The following is a 22958-nucleotide window of genomic DNA, read 5'->3' on the forward strand; positions in this document are numbered from 1 at the left end:
AGTAATCCCACAATTCTTAGGGAAAGTTGCTGTCCTTCATATACACCATTCTACAATTGAGCAGGCTATCATGAGCATTTCATCTGCATATGAAGAACTAGACACTGCAGATATGGCTGAGTCCTACTAGAGAATGGTCACCAGCATATTATTATTATTAGACTCTGACTTTGGATCACACCTGCTTCAAAGCCAACTGGGTTTGGGAAGAGGCCAGACAATATTTCTACATGTGGTTCTCTCAAGAATATTCTTTATGAGTGACAAACTCCTGTGGTATACCCTTCCACCTCCCTTATGTGGGTCTCTATAGCCCATAAACCCTGAAACCATGGCTGGAGCTTCCAGATTTCCATAGTTGTGCATGCACACTTCCTGGAGTCCCACTTTTGGGGTACTTTAGTTATATATAAAATCTGTGAGGACCATGTGCCAGGCTTTGCCTAGGAGTTTGTAAAGAAAATGCGCTGCACTGAAAACATACAAGCATTACAAATCCTTAGACAAAACGACAAAACCCGGTGCTCTCTCCCTGGAGTATATATTTACCACTTTCTGTAAATCCTCGGTAATTGTCAATGTGTCAGGTGGACAGGATACTCTTACTCTGCCTCCTACAGTTTTCTGTTGCCTGACCATATCTGACTGGTGATCGAGAGAGAGACTGCCGAAGATCTTGCCCTTAAATAGGGTTTCTGTCCCCTCTATTATGTAGCCATCTTCAAATCACAGTTACCTGGTTAGCTGAGACATTCCAGCCCAGTAGAGTCCAAAGTGAAAAAAAAACTATCTTCAGGCTGGCCATTTTCAGTAACAAAATCACTGTCCCTTTCTTTGGTTCAGACGTGTGTTATGTGACATGTGTTATGTCTTTTCAGTGAGATGTTACAATAAACTGTATTGGTCTGTCCTAGACCTCTCTAATTAGTTACCTTTACATATTGAAAATATAATCCATGGGTTACTGTGCAGTAGAGCTTACTGTGTAGTAAGCATCTGCATCTACACATACAGACCCTTATTGTGCAGTAATTGGCTCTAATCACTAGTAAATTTGCTACCTGCAAATTTGTATTTGCAGGTAGCAAATTTACTTATGACTAGTAACTGCCTGGTAGCGCATGTGTAGGCTCCTGTCCAGGAGCAAATGTGCTCCCAGTCAACTGGGCAGCAGGGGGCAGGAGATTGTTCCCTAGCCCCGGAAACTGCCTGCTACTGGGGCAGGTTCTGCCACCAGAGCCCAAGTGAGGACAATGTCCCCCTGCCCTGGCAGCAGGGAGCTCCCAGCCTCCACTCCATGGTTTCGGGGCTGACAGTGGGAGGTCCTTCTTTCCCAGTGCCAGCTCCATGGTCATGGGGCTGGACATCCTTATCTCCCAGCACCAGCTCTGCAGTCATGGGGCCAGCACTGAGAGATGTTTCTGGGACAAGAGCATAAAGAAAGGCTTTTGATTTCAAACAGGTTCTCCTAACATTTCCTTGGGACCAGAGGGAGACAGGTGAAAATGTCCAACTAATAAAAAGCCAAATCCTACCAGCACCTCAGACAGAGAATGTCTCTGTCCAGATCTGCTTTGCTTCTGCAAAAGAGCGTGTTTTGGATATTTCCGATATGAATCTAGAAGGATAACATTCACTTGTCCCCCTTGTTCAGAAAGATCAGCCTAGTAGGACAAGAACGCAAAGAGAGGCTTTGATTTCAAACAGGAGCTGGCACTGGGAGATAAGGATCTCCTAGCCTGGGTCCTGTGCCCGTAGGGCTCAGGCTGGGAAAGAAGGAGTTCCCAGGCCCAGCCCTGCACTTGTGGAGTGGGGCCTGGGAACTCCCTGCTGCTGGGGCAGGGGACATTGTCCCTGCCCGGGCTCCAGTGGCAGAACCCTCCCTTGCAGCAGGCAGCTCCCAGGGGCAGAGAGCAATCTCCTGCCCCCTGCTGCCAAGCGGACTGGGAACACATTTGCTTCTGGCCAGGTGCCTACACATGTGCTACTGCACAGTTATAAATCATGAGTAACTTTGCTACTTGCATATGCAGGTAGCAAATTTACTCCTAATTAGAGCTAACTATTGCACAGTAAGCATCTGCACATGTAGACATGGATGCTTACTGCTCAGTAAATAGCTCTACTGCACAGTAAAGTGTCTCATGTAGACGCACACACTGTAACCATTATTTTGAAAACCATGACTTACAAGGGCCGGTTGCAGGGCCTCAGGGAGCAGAAGCAGATTTGCTGCTAGGGAGCAAATCTTATCCCACATCCCTGCACACACAGACACATACCTGAGAGAGTTTATTCTCAAGTAGTTTGCTCAAAAGTAAACTGCTGCCACATTATTTGCACATGTGGATGCACCCAGTGTGAAGTAAAGCACACAGTTTAATACAAGCTTGTTCTATTAGGGGATGGTAAATCCTATATTATTCTGACTGACTAGGCGATTACATTATATGTATCATATTTAATATTCAGAATTACAGTAAACTCTGAGCAGCAACAGCACGGGGTGGTGGAAAGTGTCTGCATGTGGAGAGGTGTGTGGCTGCAGCCGCACGCGGAGTGGGACAGCACAGGGTGGTGGGTGGCAGTGGCCACCGCTGCATGCAACCTCCCCCCTTTGCATCCAGCCAGCCAGAAATTCTGGTTAATGGAATTTCCAGTTACTTAAATGCCAGATAGCAGAGATCTTACTGTATATTTTTTTCTAACTCTTTGGTTAAGGGGAGCCTGTATTTAGAGCAGCTGATTAACATTTTTATAAGAAAACAACTTATTTGCAATTCCAGATAAAAATATGCCATGGGGTAAGGAAGTGAAGATTTTGATACAAAACTCATTTAGGGTTGAAGTTCTACTTTAGATCTGAAAGTGCTGAAATGTTACTAGAGGGTCTCACGAGATTTTGTCAACTGGTAGGACCAGATGTTCACACAAATTTTCTGTAAAATATGAATAATCCCTTTCTTCTCCTCTCTCCCCCACAAAACCCCAATCCTTTTTTTTTTTTTTTGCTGTTTTTTCCAATTTAACTTGGAAATATAATCAAAGGAGCAGGGTCAGATTAGGGCATTAAAATCAATTTCAATCCTACTTCCACTGAATTTTAAAATGTTTGCATTCTGAATTCTGCTCTTGCTCAATCTCTAATTTTATGTTGATGGTTATTTTCTCTAGTAAAGATTTAAGGCACATTTCAAAATACAATGAGGCACAGTCTTTCCCTTTCTATGGGCATGAATGATGCCCACAGTATTTCCACATGTATTTTCAGTTTGCAGATTTATGCCAACACTTGAACTGCTGTATGGAAATGTGAGTGCCAGTTCTGACACTACTAACTGTGCCTACAAAATATGTAAAATGTAATCTTGTGAGGATAAGAATAGAAAGCTTGGGAAGCATAATTTTAAATCCAACATAACCTGGTTTAAAGGCCTAAGAATAGCTTGCTAGCCTCATGCAACAGGAAACCTGGGTACAACATTTGGCATAAAGCATGCTGATAGGAAAACATGAGTTTAATGATCTGATCTTTATTCCAAGAGATTATAGCAGTGCATCATCAAGTATATCCAAATCTGATACAGGCCGTTATCCTTAGCAGTCAAAATTCTGGAGGGGCCCAGAACTGGTTTAACAGAGATGATAGAGTTGAGGTTTGAGGTGCGCTGATTGAGCCATTTGGCCCTGTTCTCCTTTTGCCAGTCACAGGAGGGCCTAACAACAGAAGCATTGCATTGCTCAGGGAATCATCTCCAGGATATCCAAACAGAGTATCAAGCCTAATAACTAGTAATGTGTTTACTGTCACCTGCCTGGAAATTTTAGCAAACACTCCAAAAGGAACAGGTATCTGTGACCCTTCTCATTGCTTAGGAGTCAGTCTTAATTCCTCATATATTTCTATTAGCTCTGGAAAGCTGAGAAGATACAAAACTCAAACCTCAGTGTAAGTCCTCCAAATGTATCAATACTTTACTAGAATCTGTTTTCCTGTCATACTGTTACTAGCAGTCTTTGAGCTCCAAAGGAAAAGGGGCTGCTGATAAAATTGATGACCTCTGAATGGCTAGAGGATTTAGATGTACAAGTCCCATTAGCTGTAATTAACATTTAAACACAACCCTATTCCCCATAGCATTTCTTTATCAATAATGTGTATATCTCAGTTATACCAATGTAAATCCAGAGTAACTCTGCTGAAATAAATGCAGATATTTCAGATTTACAAAGTTCATCTGAAATAAAAATTTTGACTTTCTTTTACATTTCAGTCTATGGAACAGTGTTCCAAATACTGCTCCTTTTCTTGCACTATATTATCCTGGAGCCAATGGGACTACATAAGTTTGAAGTCAAAACTTGACCTAGGGGCAAAATATTCATCCCATCTACACCAACAGTGGGTATGCCTACATTTACATTAACACACTTCGGTCAGTGTGCATTAAATCTAGTACCTCCAGGTATGTATACACGAGCAGGGAGGCTGCTCTGACATACTGTAATTACAGTGCATCAATTAATTGAGTCTGCTGCAGCATGGCAATTACTAGCCAGCATTTTGTAGATCAGTGTCCCTGCACTTCAAAATGGTCACAGGGGTGCTTTATCTAAAGCTCATTTGATCAGTTTTAGATAAAGCACCCCCACTACCATTTTATAGCGTGGGGATGCTGCTACATGAGACACTCTGGGTGCTTTAATTAGAGTGGCTCTCAGAGACACTCTAATTAAAGCAGCCCCTAAACGCACATTCCCGGAGCATGTGTATAAATGCCCTTCGGGTATCTCTGCCTGTGCAGTAGACTATTTTACTGTGCATTAAAGTGTCACATAAAAAAGTGACATTATACTAATGCACAGTAAAATAGTCTACTGCGCATTGAGCATAACTAAAAACTGTGCACATGTGCTACTGCACATTAGCACAGCCTAATGCGCATTAATTTAGTACTGCACATTGGAGGTACAAAATTTAATGTGCATTAGAAAAGGCAGGTGAATACACATGTAGACACACCCGGAGCATTGGAATCCACAATGGAGTGGATTCCATTGTGAGGTACCAGGAAAATGTACATTAGCCTGTCTTAATGTGTATTCAATAATAGAAATACAAAGTCCTTGCCCTTTTGCAATTCACTGTGTGGACTTGATTGTAAGCCATTACTTAGAGGTATTTATTTCAAAGGAGAAAAAAATGTTTTTAGTTTTGAAAAAAGTATATATTTATACAGTGTGTGTATCTAGCACATCTATTCAGTACATAGGGCATGTGTAGATGAAACAGGGGCCCTAAATTGAAGCGGTGGGTTTTTAAAAACACTGCTTCAATTTAGAGCCAAGTAAACCCCCGTGTCATGCATACACCCATTCTAAGAGGAGTTTTAGTTTGCTGCACCCCAAGTCATTTAAGCCACATTACACCCACAAATTTGCTACAGTGGCTAGAATTACTGCGCAATACACCACCAATGCGTACAAAAACCAACACCATTAAAGCAGTGGAAAAGCATTTAACTCGCTTTAAAGTGTCATGCACACATGCCCCTCGTTTCGTCTACCCACAGCCATAGTTATTTATTAGTATAAAACTAATATAAATGAAAGGCGAATCAGACCAAGTGTATGTACTGTCATCCCATTCGCATTCTCATTAATCCTTGCAGGCATAATATGTTGTCTCTCTCAGAGGCCCCCCTGTAAGTCTAGTAGGATAGTGAAGATGGAGTCTTGTTTCCCCAGTGTTTGCTGCTGTAGTCATTGACTGCTAGGAAAGGTGGGTCATTGTCTGTGACACAAGCACAGCCCCACAAAAGTCGACAGAGGTGCAACTGAAATTTGGCCAATTTATAAAGAAAAAAATCTTACTTATAGCATGTATTACTCAACTGCAACTGGAAGAGTGATTTTTAATCTTTGTGATTTCAATAGGAGTAATGACCTCATGCCTACCTATGAGTTAATAACCAGCTAGGCTAACTGCAGCTCTCTGCTTCTCTAGTCAGTCACAAAATGCCAGAAGAAGCCTCTGCTTTCAGGCATTAATTGCTGGCATTAAACCTAATTCTACTTTGACCTACACCCTGTATAACCCCATTCACTTCAGCTCTGTTAAAAGGAGTTATAAGTGTAAGCCTGAAAGAATTTTGTTTATAACGTTAACAAGAGATATTGAAATGTCTGACCCCATGGCTGTTTGGAAACACCAGAGAATTCCCTGACCTGTGGTTATAGTTGCTCCCTCACGTTCAGTGCCTTGAAAGCTGACACTACAGGAAACATTGCCCCTGAAAGCAACTTCCAGAGAGACTAATATTTTGTCATCGGCTTAATGACATCCTTCCCCAAAGTGCTTCCTTCAGAAGTAGCAGTTGATTGGATTTAATCATCTAGCCAACGTAAATCAATATCAATCAATTTTTAGTACAGCAGCATGCAAACCAGATTAGCTACTCAAATAACCAAAATCTACATGCATACTCTCAAGTACAGGCATTTTTCCTAACCCTCCGAATAATAGTCTTAGCAACTCTGAATAATAATTACAATAATAATAATAGTAAGTATTGTCCTGGGACAGAACCTCCTAAACCTGAAACGCCAAATAGAGCCATAGCATGGAGAGAGGAAAATACAAGTTTTACTCAGTCTTATGCAACTGTAATCAGCTTTCTGTTTGATTCTTTTAGGTCACTGGTTAAATGTATGGAAAATATTGATTTTGTTTAATTAAATTATCTCTGTGCATTTGACAGGGACAAATGCTAAACATGGACTGCGCTGTAAGGCTTGTAAGATGAGTATCCACCACAAGTGCACAGACAGTATTGGACAACAACGTTGCATGGGCAAACTGGTAAGCAAGCAGCTCCGTATAAACTGAACACTGTGTCACAGCCCCTAGGAAATCTATCCAGTCCATATATTCTTCCCCGTTAGCTGTTACCACATGAACAGAGTCAATTGGTATATTAACTAAGATGGAATTTGTTTAATTTAAAAGACTGACATTATGTCATGATGCATTTTTTAGACCCATACTCGTTACTGCTGAAGAAGTTGAGATAACACACACAGTTTCTGTATAGTTGTATGAATGTGGGTATTTGATTGCATGGCTCTGATTCATCTAGACACCGCATTTTTTTCATTGATTCACTGATTACTATATTCTCTATAGTGTGAATCTCTCAATAAATTCTACAAGTTAATAAAAACTGTTAGAATTACAGCTGACTTAAATTGTTGATAAATATCCTACAAATATTAGTATATTGATTTTTCTACCTTCAGAATTTTATAGAAACAATGACTTAGCTGGAAAAAACAGGTTCTATTTTGCAGGGATAGTAACAATAATTTTTAGGGCTCCTAAATAATGTCTGGATCGAAGAATGTAACCTGTGATGGTGGAGAGGGAGGTGTTGATGGTGGAGAGGGTGGTGTTTTCCTTTTTGTCCCTTATGCAGTGATCTCATACTTTTCTCTGATATATCAGTCACTCCTTACTGACTGAGAGAGCGTATTTGGCTAGCTGAACTTTATAGCTTCTCTTATATGACAGTGAGAAAGTCCTTAGGTCCCTATATTCCATGCTTTGTAGAGGAAAAAGGCCCATAGTAATATGAAAATCCAACCTGTTTTAGATTCCCAGAAAGAAGAGAAAAAGCTTGCATTTCAAACTGCTGGAGTTTTATTGCAACTATTGCACAAATGTTAGTGTCAAAAGAGAAAAAGCAATTCAATCTTATGGCACCTAAGACCAAACACAGGCTAGAACAAATAGATTGAAAATCTGACCCCACTTTCAATTACTTTAGCGAAGCTGGGAAATCTACCCCTACTCTTTCAGGGCCTTCTTTCACAACCTGCGTACAGTGAAGGTGCATGTTCATGGCACACTGCAGCACCTGGCAGAGATACCTATGCTACCTCACTGGGTACAGCCATGTTAGCAAGGTTCTCCATCCTGGTTAATATACCCTGCTTCTCCATGGAACAAGTTTACACAGACCCAAGGGCTGTACTAATACAGCTATGCTGTTCCTTGTACCTGAGCTATTTGGCTTATCTCTGCACAGCACTTCATTGTACCATGTAGCTATCACCTAAATTCTATTAATGCCAATGGAAGTTACACATGAGGAAAAAAGTAGTCCATTTAAATCAGAGGTGGGCAAAATGCGGCCTGGGGGCTGGAAGCAACCTGCCAGGCCATTCTATCCAGCCCGCAAGGCCCCCCCAGAATTAAGAAAATTAATATTTATCTGCCCTTGGCTGCCTGTCATGCAGCCCTCGATGGCCTGCCAAAACTCAGTAAGCGGCCCTCCACCTGAAATAATTGCCTGCCCCTGATTTAAATCATCCTCATAGTCAAGGCCTGGGGCTTTCTGGAGTCACATGTGATGCTCTCAAAATTTCATAGGTACTGAAAAGTGCAATTGCTTATCTAGTATAACTTTCAGTTCATGTAACTTTCATCTAGTTGAACTTTCAGTTCATGTAAATCAAGTAAGATTTTAGAAGAGGTGAGCCTCGGATTATGCTAACAAAAACTATGTTGGTCATTTATTAATTATGTATAAGCAATATGAAAAACGGCCACATTTAGAACTGGTGGGAGTAGACACAGCTGTTAAGTCATTGAGCTCTGAATCTGGCCTATTATTAAAGTAAGGCTGAGTATTAGTAGCAGTTTTCCCGCACTAATGAACCCCAGTATTCCTTCTCAGTTTTTTCTGTTCATACTGATGCCTACTAGCAGTTGCAGAAGTTCCATATAGCATTATTTCTTGGGGTACAGTAGATATGCATGTCTCTCCAAAACATTTCTTTGGCAATTTAGAAAAGGTAGTGTTAGGGTGCAGTTGTGGTCATAATAGTCCAGGAAATATGTGAAAGAGAAGGATTTCTGTGGGTGAGATCTTTCATTAGATCATGGCATAAACTGAGACAAGCTGTCGAATGCACTGCATTCTTGCTCAGGTCTGAGGAAAGAGCAGGCACAGCAAGGGCAATTTGGAAAAGATCATTTTTAATGAGTGCAGCAGTGACCTAGTCATGCAAATTCCTTACTGATTCTAGTTTGACCCTGCATGTGACATCTGGAGGGGAGCCCACTTCAGGTAATATTAATTAGCTACAAACTATAAGGAATGATAAGTCAGTTTGAGGGTGTTGCCTTTATATGTGGTAATAACTGTGTTCTGGACTACTGAACTTAGCTTGTCTTTGGTCAAGAAATTTATTAACCCAAAATATTGAATCATCCTAACGATAAGATTTCAACAGCAATTGTTGTTTGCGTTGTCTTGTTTCAGGATTCAGGCAAAGGCGCAGCTTTCATTTGTTATGCTGCATATTTTTCATGAGCTTTTGAGGGTAGTTTGGTTGTATCATTTGAAAGATGTTGTCGCATAGACCCAAATTCTGCTCTTTTGATCTATAGTGGTGTAGAACCAAGAAGGCAATGGAATCAGTGCTGTTCTACTAGTCAAAGAAAGGTGGGCTTCTAAAAGCCAACAGAAAAAACCTCTACCTCTTTGGCATGTGTGCATGTCTGGGAGCACATGGACTGAACTTGGGATAGGGCAGAATGGAGGCCTGCCCGATGGATCCAAAACTCTGTAAAATCATTGGCCAAATATTGCCGAATGAGTGGGAAGGAATTGAGCCATCACAAAGCCGTCAGCTTGCATAGAAGGCTCCTGGAGAGACTAGCTGACTATGTACAAGAGAAGAGGGTTAGCCCTAAAAGTCATATTTGTGGAGATGCAGTTCAAGTTGCAAAATGGGGCATTACCAGGAAGGGGTAAAGACTAAAACAGAAGGTCATTAGAAAAGCAATAATGTGTGGAGCCTTTAATTTGTGGAGCAAGAATGTTCTCTTTTATAATTCAGCATTTCTGCTATAATTACTTTTTCACTAATTAACAGTAGGTTTGTGAAAGCTGAAGCTAAAATTGGATCCCACAATCCTACACTGACAGCCATCCTTCAAGTTAATATTAAGAGACAGAAATGAGTTGTTTCTAGGAGGCAAAAAAAAAATCCCTGTTGTGTGCACCCTGCAGTGATTCATTAGGGCCTATAAGATACTGTGTTCCTCCTCTTCACAGTTTTCAGTGAGAAATAGGGTTATACCACTAGCAGAACAGCTGACAACATTTCTGTCACTCTGTGTTGCTACATCAATCATGTCAGTGACGCACATCACATGTTTCTCTGTTTCACTCTAGCCAAAGGGATTTCGACGTTACTACAGTTCCCCACTGCTCATTCATGAACAGTTTGGCTGTATCAAAGAAGTGATGCCTATTGGTGAGTCTTGATTGCTTTTTATTTTACTCTTCCTTTAGCTGTGCTTTGCAACAGCACAACAGAGACTTGGATTTATTCTCCACAGTAATATCTACTCTCAACTACTTTTCCTGCTTCTTTCTGTATGGGTGACCAGATGTTCTTCTGCCATCTCAGAGAAGCAGAACACAAATGTAAAAAAAAAATGTAGTGAACTGGTTTATCTGAACCCACAATCTAAATAACTGCTGTCACATTTATTGTAACCAACATTTGAGCTCAAAGCAGGAATTCAAAAGAAGAGCAGGTTGTGTACTGCCGCAGTGCAGGTTTGAGCTGAGAAGAAGTATGGGAGTTATGTATGTTAAAATGCCAGAGAGCAATGCTATACATTGGCTTGATCAGGCATTTGAATGAATAATTATGCTTCCTTTCTTATGCACCTTCTTTTCACATCTTTGCTTTCCACATATTATATATTTCTATCATTTGTTCAAATACTTAAGCTTTTGATTGAACCAGAGTAAAAAATTAAATTAAAGTTACATTAAATATTGAAATAAAAAGTATGCAATTGGGGAGGGTGAACAAAACTCTCCACATGACTAATTCGACCAATAGAAATGGACAGCACAGAAGCTGTACACTAAATTAAGTAACTTCTACATCTAAGAACAGCTGATGTACTAAGCGTTTTGCTGTTTTGGTCTATGTAACGTTAAAGATCCCCTGGCCTTTTCATAAGAGTTCAGTTTTCCAGTTCTAAGCCAACATTTCCCTTTCTCTTTCCCTTTCCCTATATTGTACTGTTGTGCTGTATTCTAACTGGTTATCGCCCTATCCCCCAGGGGTGTTGCATTGCAGTGATGTTGTATATCAAGGGTCCACAACCTTTAGCTAGTGTCAGCTGGAACTTGTATTCCAGTCATTGCTGCAGGCCAGAAGTCTCTGCCTCTCCTCCTCCTCTGAGCAGCCAGCTGCCAGATTCCTGACCCTACCTGCAGCAAGGGTCATCTCAGATGCTGTGGAGTGACAGGCTGTACAGTGGAGGGGAGCATTTCAGATTGGATGGGCAGCTGGCACAGTGTAGCTGTCACACTGATCCCTCATGCTACACTGGATTTCTTTTTGGGCCAATTCTAGCCTGCATGTCACAGGTTGGTAACCCTTGCTGTATATTCTATAGGTCTTGAACCCAGGTCTCTGTTTTGCCAGTATAAATTTATTGACTTTTAACCATTTTATCTCCATTTATATCAATGTCAATGAGACCAGAATCAGGTCTATAATTTCTGAAAGTGTTTTGAAAGGCACGATATACATATAAGAACTTCATCTTACAGTGATAACCATGTGGACAGGCCCTCTGCACACCCATCCACTGATTTTGCTTGTGCTCGCCATAGGCACAGGAGTCTTCTCCTGTGATGGCTAAAGTAGGATCAGGGCCACATTATCTTTGCATCATTTTTTTCTGATTCAAGTGAAACTTTTGTTTGTTGTTTTAAAGTTTGAGAAGTGCTCATGTGCTGCTGAGACACAAAGAGGGACTAAACTTCTACAAGATCACTCCATAAACTGCCAACATCCTGTTTTTTTAACCTCCTGGGAGTGGGAAGTGGGGAGAGGGTCAAGGAAGGAACTAGAGCCGGACAAAGGGAGGAGCAGTGCATCATGAAGGTCCCCAAAGAAGATGTGAGAACAGTTACAATAGTTCTGTTAACAAGAAAAGTGGATACAAGTGGAATCATTTCCATGCGAGTGATGGCCTTATTGTGACTAAAGCTGTGGAGGAGGGTTAGGAATGAAGTGGGGAGTTTCTTTTAAAGAGGGATTAGGGAATAGGAGAGGAACGAAGTGTCTAACAGAAAAAGATAGCCTTGAAAAGAGCAGCAAGAAAGCAAAAGCCACTTCCACTGAAGTTTGATTTCTCCAGATCCTCTAGATGGAAGGATCCTTCCATGCTCATTGAGCACATGTGTGATGGGTCTACCATGTTTGTTGTTCTTGTCTCCCACCATAAAGGTACGTGTCATTACATCTCAAGAGCGAAGGTGAGTCATGGGCCCATTTTTTCATGAGTTTATCTGCGTCTTGCCTCTTCTGTTGCAGCCTGTGGCAATAAGGTTGACCCTGTCTATGAAACCCTCCGCTTTGGAACTTCTTTGGCACAGAAAACCAAGAAGGGCAGCTCTGGAAGTGGATCTGACTCACCCAAGAGGAATTCTGTAAGTGTTGTATTTCATCATTCATTTTCCTTTTGGAAGACCACAGCACACTCATTTATAGCCACCACTGCTGACTTTCCATCCAAAAAGAAAAGCCTACATTTCAGGCTTTTAAAAACATCTACCCCAGACACAAAGAACAATGGAAATTAAACAGGTGGACTCTTCTGTTATATTTGCATTTGTGCTGCTCAGTTTCAGGGTATAGTTGTATTGCCCAGAAGAAGAATTGGGGTTGAATTGCAGCTCCACCCAGAGGAGGAAGAGTAGCAGCCAACTGATACAGGGGTCCCTGATATGGATGGTTCATTCAGAAGATAAAGGAGGCAGCTCACATGTCCTTACTTTTATACACAGGTGTCTAAACCAGCCCATGGTTAAGTCCCTAGTGAGTACAGCTAGGGAATTATTTTCTCAGTTGCTGAATGTCCACAACTTCAACTGACTTCAATTAAAACTTCAAGGATTGGCACCTCTGGAATGCGGGTCCCAAGGAAGTACTTGCCTGTTGTTCATGAATAGCTGGCTGATTATATGATGCCAGCTCACCTCCTCATTAAAAAAGTCTGAAGGAAGATGTCTCAGAAGGGTTGAAGGTTATGGTGATGGAGGAGGCGGCAAGGTGGTTAAATGACAATCTTCATATAGTGGTAGGGCCTCTGCAATGAAAAAGGGTACATTTACCTCGTAGAGAAATTCAGTTTAACCTAAAAATCTCACAGGACTTTGCCCCAGTTCAGCAAAGTGTTTCAGTATACACTTGACATTAAAATTGTGCTTGTATGTATCCACGTTCATCACAAGACTTAAATCAGGACTTTGCTGCAGCTTAAACACAGATTTAAATGCAGAGATAAATGGCAGTCTCATTTATACAGATAAACTTCTAAACAAAGATGTGAATCTAATTCAAATAGGCAAACTCAAGCTAATCCAAACAAGACCATACAATCTTTTGTCAAAGGTGGGTAGGATGATAGGTTCAAGAAGCTGAATGAAGGCATTATAGCCTTCATTCAGTACCTTTTTATTTTCAAAGAAACTTAATATTTTCCTCCTCCTTTGAAACCAAAAACAATTCTAGCACCTTTCTTACTTAGTGCCTACACCTCTTTCTTTCACTTATTTAATTTATACTGGAACAGCAGTTCTTCAAATGTAATTATTATCTGCTAGGTCAATAAAGCATTATGTTAAATTATGAATGACTACTCATGCATTGAAAACATAAAGACAGAGTCAGCTTGCCCTGGAGGTTTGATAATAGCAAGGTGGGGAGTAGGTGTAAAATACAGAATGCCAGTTTGTTGTGGCATTTTCTCCTGGGAAGTTAGACAGTGGATTTATGCGGCACATGTCAGTACATAGATAATAGAGAAAACTGCAAGAGAGCTATATGAAACTATACATTTTCCTGATTTAAAGCCTTTACTTTGGAACAATGGGCATAGGGTTGTGAGCCAGCAATGAGTGAGCAGTTATAGAAATAAAGGTCACGGAATATTTTACTCTTGCTTCTCACCTCCCATGGCTCTGCAGACCTGGTCCTTGAGGGTTTTTGTTCCATTATGATCACAATGGAAGTTCTGAATTATGTACTTGGGTATGCCTAGTGCAGCTGCTAAGTTTATAGGTGATGCAAAACAGGAACCTGCCCTTGAGACCTTTAGGGAGGAAAGCATAGCAATACCAACTGTTACCAGACTTCATGTTAGACTTCAGGTAGTGGCACTGAATTCATAAATGTTTAAACAAGAATAGTCCAGTCTCTGCAGAGACCATTTATTGAGCACAGCAATATGCAACTTCAAGCACACTACAAAGAACAACAGAAAAACTTTGCATAAACTTTGCGAAAAATGTTGTGTAAAAAATCATGATAATGTGCAGTAAAGTTAAGCTACTGCGCATTAAGCATCACTAAAAAAAAGTGTGCTTTTGCTACTATGTATTGGGGCAGCCTAATGCACATTTATTTAGTGCCTCACATTAGAGGTACTAAATTCAATGTGCATTAGAAAAAGCGCATTAATGAACGTGTAGATACACCCAGTGATAGCACACACAGGGCACATCTACACATACGTGAATGTGTCATTTTTACAATGCATTAAGTTTAGTAGATGTAATAACAGATACTAACCCAATGGACTCAATGGTGCTACTACACAATAGTGCCAGCACATGGTCTTTTAGCGATACTAATGGGCAGTAGACAAAATCTACTGAGCATTAGCACAGCTTCTGCCATAATGCGCTAATGCACAGTAGAATAAGTCTACTGTGCATTTAGCATCTCATATAGATGCACCTGCAACTTAGCCTAATGTAAAATACAATGCAATAAGCCAAAAAGACAACAGAAAGCCTTGCATAGATCTTACGTAATCTTGAGGGCAGAGTGTCTCCTTGCAGCCAGGTATGCAGAAAGTCCTTCTGGGGGATCTGCAGATGTTCTTAGGTGGCAAGGAGGAGATCCCACAGGTCTCTTCTCTGCCTGGATTTTATAAGCGAATGTGTACCTCCTTCTGGGTGCCATGCTTTTCACGTCCCTCACATATCACATACCCCTCACAACTCTCATGCATTCAGTGTCTGTCTCTTCTCAGATATTCCAGTCTTAAAATGTTAATGCAGTTCCCTACTTTCTTTGGTTTCCCTACACCAGCCCAAGCAGTCCAGGAACCTTCCCTGCTAACTTAGGTTTGTCACATAGTTCCAGGCTACATTTGTAATGATTGTGTGAGGTGTTTGCCAACACAACCAGAATGTAGATGTCTTGAATTGATGCCTTGATCAAGTCATGTCTAAGACTCCTATCATGTTTGTCATTTAAAAGCAATGAACAAGTCAGTCAATTTATATTATTTTTTTTTTACATAGTATGTTTATAATTTCCATATAAATCTGTTTTTAAATCCAGGAACCTGAAAATGCTGTTGGGTTTTTTTTTTCTAATTTAATAAACAATCTGTGTGAACAGCCCCATATTTATAAACAACCCTACAAAAACAATCATTACATGTATGGATGTTGAAGAGGGTGGACATCTTTGCTAGAGAACAAATATAGCTTTTCATCCTCCAAACAGCTTTGTTACAAACAGTAGTGAAAGGAAACAATACTAGGACATTTGAAAGCACTCTATACCTTTGGTGGTAACCTTTAAGTATAGCTAGGGTGCACTTTTTGCTCTATCTTTTTTTCTTGCAATGTAAGTACAGGCCTGCAAAGCAGTTGTTTTCCTTGTATATACACAGTAATTGCAAAACATTGTAAGAAATCAAATGGTAGGGTGAAATGTTCAAGAGCACTTCAATAAAAAGTTATTAGGAAATGAAGAAGGCTATACAAAGGATAACAGCTTTTCAGATGAGAAAAAATCTTAGACTCAATTTAGAGAGATGTTTTTAAAATAATTTCCAAAGTAGACAGGTGGGTAGAGTTTAGAAAGTGAAGTTTCTTAGGTCAGATTCTGAAAGCTTTGTATTGAGTATCTCCTTATTCCAGCAAGGAAACTTATGTAAAATTGCTATTCATCTCACTAAAGCGTATAAGATCAGGCCTTTAAACAATATGCTTTTGAAGCCTGAAACTATACCAATTAAATACCTTCTCTAAAATAAATTAGGTGCAGGGGATTGTCCTGGGCCCATTGTTGTTCAATGTTTTTATTAAAGGTTTGGATGCTGGAATTGAGCGTTTCTTGAGCAAGTTTGCAGACTACAAAACTGGAAAGGATTGCAAATACATTGGAGGACAGGAGCACTATTCCAAAGAATCTTTACAGATTGGAAAGCTGGGCTAGAACTAAAAGGATGAAGTTCTGTTCTGACAAATACCAAGTGCTACACCTCAGGAAGAATAATCAAAAATACAAATACAAAATGGGTGACACCTGGCTGGATGGCAACACTATGGAAAAGGATCCGAGTGGCTCGGTAGTCCACAGATTCAAAATGAGTCTGCAGTGTGATGCAGTTACATAAAAGGCAAATGCAGTTTTGGTACGCATCAATAGAACCATTAGATGAAAAACATAGGGCATGAAAGTGCCTCTGTACTTGGCACTGGTTAAACCTGATCTAGAGTACTGTGTACAGTTATTTTAGGCTCTACATTTTAAAAAGGACAGGGAGAAGTTAGAGAGGGTTCAGAGGCAGGCAATAAAAATAATAAAGAGCTTGGAAGGCAAGCCACATAAGTAGAAATTGAAGGCAATAAGCATGTTCAGCCTCTGGAAATGGCAATTTAGATGAAGCATGATAGCAGTCTTCAAATACTTGAAGAAATGCCATAAAGAAGAAGGAAAACACCTTTTCTCTCTCGATGAAGAAAGTAGGACATGGACTACCAATGACTTGAACTTGCAGCAAAGTAGGTTTAGATTGGATATCAGGAAAAACTGTGAGGCAGTGGAGTTGTAGATTTGCCATCATTAGGCATTAGGGCTGTTCAAGAAGAGGTTGGACAGATATTGGTCAGAGATTATTTAGCAGGAGTTATGCCTATGTTCTACTGTGGGTATTTCCCATGCTTTTGGGCTTCTTGGTTGCCATGTGGAGCCAGCAAAGAATAAGTTTTCCCCTCCTGCTGCTCTATGTGTCAGGAGGTTTTCTATCCCTTCTTCAAAAGCAGTATGTGCAGCTGCAGTCAAGGCTGGGGATTTTGACTGGGTGTTCCAGTGCTTCTGCTGGGGCTAACTCAGAGGTTCCTAGCTAGATCATCATCCCCATCCTCTCAGAGTCAGGGTGATCATCATATATGAAGTCAGGAAAGAATTTTACCCCAAGGTCAGAATAGTATGGACTGTTTTTTGCCTTCCTCTGTAGCGGGGGCATGGCCGTCTTCTTCAGATCTTTTGAAGATATTTTAATAACCTTTGCAGCCACAGGACTTTTGCTGCCTTTGGGCCCCTGCTTTACATGTGGCAAACTAAGGTGCTATGTCTTGCGGTTGTGTCAGGGTTGACTTTGTAGTTTTGCTAACAGGTTAGAAAATAGATTTGTATAAGACACTTGGATAGGAATGATCCCACAGCGGGTTGGACTAGAACTAGATAACCTCCTGGGATCCCTTCTGACCCTACATTTCTATGAGTCTATGACTAATCTCACTGCTCCACATTCCAGACACTCCTTTCCCAGAGTCATAGGAATAGAGGTCACCTTTGATGTTCAATGTTTGTAATATATTCTTGATTAATAATTGAACAGTAAATGTTTCAATAAATGGAAAATCATTTGTATTCTTATAAAGCATAACTGCAATTAATTAAGCAACCATTGCAAGCACGAAAAAATTGTTGTATATCAAGAAGTTCTTATTAATGCCTATTCTGTTAACTCTTACAACATGTGCTATGTGTACATCTTGTACACAAGACTGAATATTTACAGCTGAAATTTATCCTGAGCTTTCTCCTGCCTCCCATTAACTACTTGAACTGCACCACTTGATATCATGTTAGCAGCAATCACCTCAGGTTGACTTACGCTTCTCTCAGTACCGTAGGTGATGCATAAGTGGGGGCTGACAGTTGGGGGTCCACAACTCCACCCCCCCACCCCTCTGCTGCTGGGCATTGGGTCTGGCCAGGCTGCAGGCCTGTGCCCCCAATCCCTCTGTTGGCCCAGAAATTGGGGCGGGGATCCCCCCCTTGACGCATCACAATGCTCAATACCAAGCTTCTGCATTTACTTAAGGCTCTGATGTGATTTCACTTTGCCTCACTGCTTCTCTTTCTGTCTTATCCCATCTTGTTCACTCATAGACTTCAGACCTGGCAGAAGTTCCTGAGGAAACGGATGGTTCAGGAGGCACATTTGACATAAACAGGAAACGCAGCAACAGTGGTGAGTGCAGGACATTCCAGCATTTGCAGATGCACAAAAGTGATGGAGTAGCATGAGCAATCAATGTGAACTGCTGCAGCTTTTCCTTATGGCATATTCTGATTTGGGGGGTAATTTGGCCAAAGAGTGAAAGGGAGGAATTTGAAAGGTGTTCTTTACCAACGTGGGTTAATTCTTCAAAGCCTTAGAATCTATAAAGACTGATTTTCTTGAGTCCCTACTTGAAATCAAGTAGGGACTCAACACATCTGGGTTCACGTCCTTCCTCTCCCTCGAACTTACTGTGGCATTTTATTAATACCTTTGTCCCTCTTGTTTGCTTAGCCTATAGTTTCTTAGGGCACACTATGTAGTACTCATATTTATAATTAGTTCCAGTCACCATGTGCCTCAGTTTTGGTTGTGGGTGTGAAGAGCTCACTCACCAAGTTCGTGGATGACACCAAGTTATGGGAAAGCGTGGTCACCTTTGAAGATAGGCTACAGATACAGGCGGACCTGGACAGGCTGGCACGTTGGGTGGATGGGAATCTGATGAAGTTCAATGTCAAGAAATATAAAATGCTCCACCTGGGAATGAGCAACCCCCGACACACTTACAGGCTTGGTGGCACCAAACTGACTAGCACCACAAATGAAAGGGCCCTGGGGGTAATAAAAGACCACAGTATAAATATGAGCCGGCAGTGCAATGCTAGTTGGGCAAATAATACTCTGGCATGCATCAATCGATGCATCTCCAGCAAAACCAAGGAGGTGCTTCTTCCACTCTACTCAGCACTGGTGAGACCACCACTGGAGTACTGTGTCCAGTTCTCGGCACCACACATTAACAAGGACGTGGACAAGGTTGAGAGAGTCCAAAGAAGAGCCACCCGTATGATCAGAGTCTTAAAAAGCAAGCCATACGAGGAAAGCCTGAGGGATGTGGGACTCTTCAGCCTGAGGAAAAAAAGGCTGAGATGGGACCTGGTAGTGGCTTACCACTACACTAGGGGAGTACATCAAGGGCTTGGTGAGCAACTATTCACCAGGGCACTCGAGGGGAAAACCAGGAGTAATGGCCACAAACTCCTGGAAGATCAATTCAGGCTCAACATTAGGAAAAACTTCTTCACGGTCAGGATTTCCAGACTGTGAAATAAGCTCCCTCCAGAGGTGGTGCAATCACCTACCCTGGAAATCTTCAAGAGGAGACTAGACAGTCACCTTGCTGGGGTCACCTGACCCCCAGTTATCTTCCCTGCTTGGTGCAGGGAGCTAGACCCGATGATCTTCCAAGGTCCCTTCCAGTCTTACAATCTATGAATCTACGAAAAACCTCCAGGTGCTCCAGGAATACAAATTGTAAATAATACAAATAGGTCCAACCCTTTGTCCCTTTGGAGGCTGCATGTAATATGATTTCATTATAACAATAATATGTATAATTGTTACAATGTGTGTTTATGACTGCTGCCCAGTGATTATGAACACACAGCATGCAGTGAATATGCCTTAGCCATGAGCGTAATGCATTGAGTAGTTAATTTTGCAGTGCCCAAGTCCAGTTGTGGTGATGGAAGAAAGAACTTTAGTGTGCCCAATAAAACTTCAGGCTGGAAGAACTGGAGTTGCTTGCTGTTTTCACCAGAGAATTATTCCAAAACTGCATATGCAGTCAGAATGTACACTGCAAAAACATACCACAGACCCCTTCACTCCCATACAAATGTTTCACTCCATTGGCCTGATAATTTTAATATTAGTGAGGTGGTAACTTCAAAATCCCTTCCTTCCCCCATTTTAACCTTCTTCTGAGCCTCTCTTCTATTACTTAGTCTCACTGTTTCACTCCTCTTCTCAGTGTTCAGTTCTTTTCCTTGTTGTCAATTTAAGGTCGTCTTTCCATTGGCACACACCTCCAGATGCTACTTACTTGATGATTTGGAAGTGTAAATAAACTTTAGAAGTGCAACTATTGGCCAGTGGTTAATAATCCATCCTACCTGAGTTTAAATTTGTCACCTTAAGTTTTTCACTCGATTTTTCTTTACATACCTTACCACCTTTGTTTTGAGCCCAGAATTTTTTCCTATGGGATCTATGTGACTTGGATGCATTCAATAAACTTGCTGAAAGAAACAAGTTTAGAGAACTCAACATGTGTCCAACCTCTCAACAACGTCCGTGGCACATTAATGATTCCTTTGATCAGTAGTGACTTCCTTTACAATCCATCTTTCAACTGCTCAGTGTATAAATTATGCAGCATAAACTGCCCAGGCTGCTTGCACAAACCAAATGACAAAATGAAATGGCAAAACTCTTTTCATGCTCCCAGAGTTCCCACATGGTTTTCGTGCTTCTCCTACTGCAAACAAATATGAAAACAGATGAATTTCTAGAGTGTATGGGAAAAAAGTCCTCATAGTTTCTTTGTCCTTTAGTGTTTGTGCATCTCAGGTAATAATCTAAGAGAAAGAACCAAATAAAGATTAAGAGTGTAATGAAGTTATTTTAAAATGTTCTTGTGATCTACCTTTTTCCTCCAGGCTTAAAGTGATATGCAGTGATTCTATCTGGAGTTGCTGTTATGTAAAGCTCCAGTAACTCTGATGAAACAGGTCCATTGGGCTTTGCTTTCCCTGGCAAGCCTGATTTCCTTTAAAAAAAAAAATCCAGTAGATGGAATTTTTAGAATAACAGCTACAGAAGTACTATATAAATAAGTCTAGCCGGCTGGTTTATTCCCTTCTAAAGATTTATTCTAATAATTGCAAAGGAACATTTATTTATTATCGTTCATGCTAATGTACCTACAGTAACAACAGTTCTCCATTTGCATATAAAAAGATGAATTTTGTAACATCCAGCCCTGTAAACTCAGCATGGCCTCTGAGAGTCAATTATGTTCTTTCCTTTGTGTGAATCACCACTAGTGATAAAAGTTTTGAAAGACAAATTACAATCTTAGTGACACCTGCATGACCCCACTGCCAACAGGCAGTTTGTGCAGGTGTCACCACTTCAGATGTAAGGGGAAAGAAACATGCCAAGAAGAATTTTCTGCTGATAGGCCAAGAATACAATGTAGCTTACTAGCTCTTGGCAATGTTTATTCTACATGGCTACCAGGGCCCAAAGCTACTAGTTAAGTTTTATTTTTGTCACTGTAAGTCCAGCAGAAATTACCCTGAATACACAAAGGAAGCTGATCTGATGAACTAGAAAGTACCATATTCATGTGGTGTATTTTCAGATCAAAACCACAGTCTAGTAGCTTGCAGAGCATCTTAACATCCTCTATAGAAATGCACAATAGATGTAAAAAACGTTCACTATTACTCCACACATTATTCACCAGGACTTTTTTTATTTAACCCCTTTTTTCATGACTCCTTCCCCTCAATATCCAGAAAATAAAAATTCATATGGAAAACAATTTTCATCTCCTAGTATGTCCAAACAAACTGTGAGCTGACCTTTATCCTGCCTTGTATCTTGTATAGTTATTTACAGCTCTGCCAATTGGTTGTAAAACATTAGCAGGTCACAATAGTGGCATTATACACTGTGACACAGGTGTAAATTCATTACTGTTGAAAAATCAATGGATCAGCTCCTCAGTTCCTCCACAATTTGTAGATTCACTCTATTTACTGTGGGGCTGGACAAACAATTCAGAGAGGTGTCAAAATTAGCATTGCTTGAACCAGGTAAATAGAACTGGGGTGTTTTCAGCTCAAGTATTCAAGATACAAGATTACATCCAGTTTGTGTTCAAACATCTTTGAACACTGTGACTAGAACTGACTGAAATTTTATCAGGATCATCCACACCTTTACTGGCTGTGTTTGTACTAATTAATGTCCCTCTTTTTCCTGTCCAGTCTGTGCACCTGACATTTCATCCCTCCTATTCAAGCAATTAACACTATTTTCTCAGTGTCTAAAAATACAATTTTGTCTCCAAAAATAGATTTACAACCTAAATCTTGGGGAAGACTTTTCTTAAAGACAGATTCTTGTCTGGCTTTCAGTTCACAATGAGAAATGCAATAGGGAAGAGTGAGAAAGATTCAGCAGAAGTTCAGCAGTTCCTTAGCTTCTATTTTCTTTAATCTACATCTTAGAAAAATGAGAGAAAAATACACTAGAAGGGGGAGCAGCAATATTATGAAAATAGTTCGTAATACAAATAATGATACAAGCAATGTTATACAAAGTACTGTGGCTCAGCTGGGAGGTGGGCTGCTGCTTGTAACCCAAACACTTCCCTTGCCATCCTCCTACCACCATGTGCCACCAAATGTTGCCTTAGGCCAGCATTTCCCAAACCCGGCGTGTACATCTCTTGCGGATGCTGTCACCATTCACCCTTGCCATTCAGAGCAGCAGCTGCAGCTGGACAGCACAGACTCACCAAAAGAGTCCCATTCTGGTACCCTGCTTACCACGTGCCATTGATACCCCTGTTGCAGAATGCTGCCAAGTGCTGCCAATCCCCCTGCTGCTGCTCAGCACCCCAGGTCTGATCACATCTCACATAGCTTGCAGACCCCTGCACTAAGTATTTAGTCTTCTATTA

General features: G+C 40.9%; 1 protein-coding gene across 2 annotated transcripts in view; it reads left to right on the forward strand.

Moving 5' to 3' along the window:
- The window catches only part of STAC (SH3 and cysteine rich domain), a 132096-nt gene that overhangs the window by 73823 nt on the left and 35315 nt on the right, over nucleotides 1-22958 (forward strand). For both annotated transcript variants that reach the window (XM_019508981.1, XM_019508982.1), the window contains exons 3-6: nucleotides 6762-6862; nucleotides 10245-10326; nucleotides 12418-12533; nucleotides 18307-18388. In XM_019508981.1, the coding sequence (XP_019364526.1) occupies nucleotides 6762-6862; nucleotides 10245-10326; nucleotides 12418-12533; nucleotides 18307-18388 (381 nt within the window). The remainder of the gene's footprint in view (nucleotides 1-6761; nucleotides 6863-10244; nucleotides 10327-12417; nucleotides 12534-18306; nucleotides 18389-22958) is intronic.

This window comes from Gavialis gangeticus, unplaced genomic scaffold (assembly GCF_001723915.1).
Source record: "Gavialis gangeticus isolate Ggan-Ray unplaced genomic scaffold, GavGan_comp1, whole genome shotgun sequence".
Lineage (NCBI taxonomy): Eukaryota > Metazoa > Chordata > Crocodylia > Gavialidae > Gavialis > Gavialis gangeticus.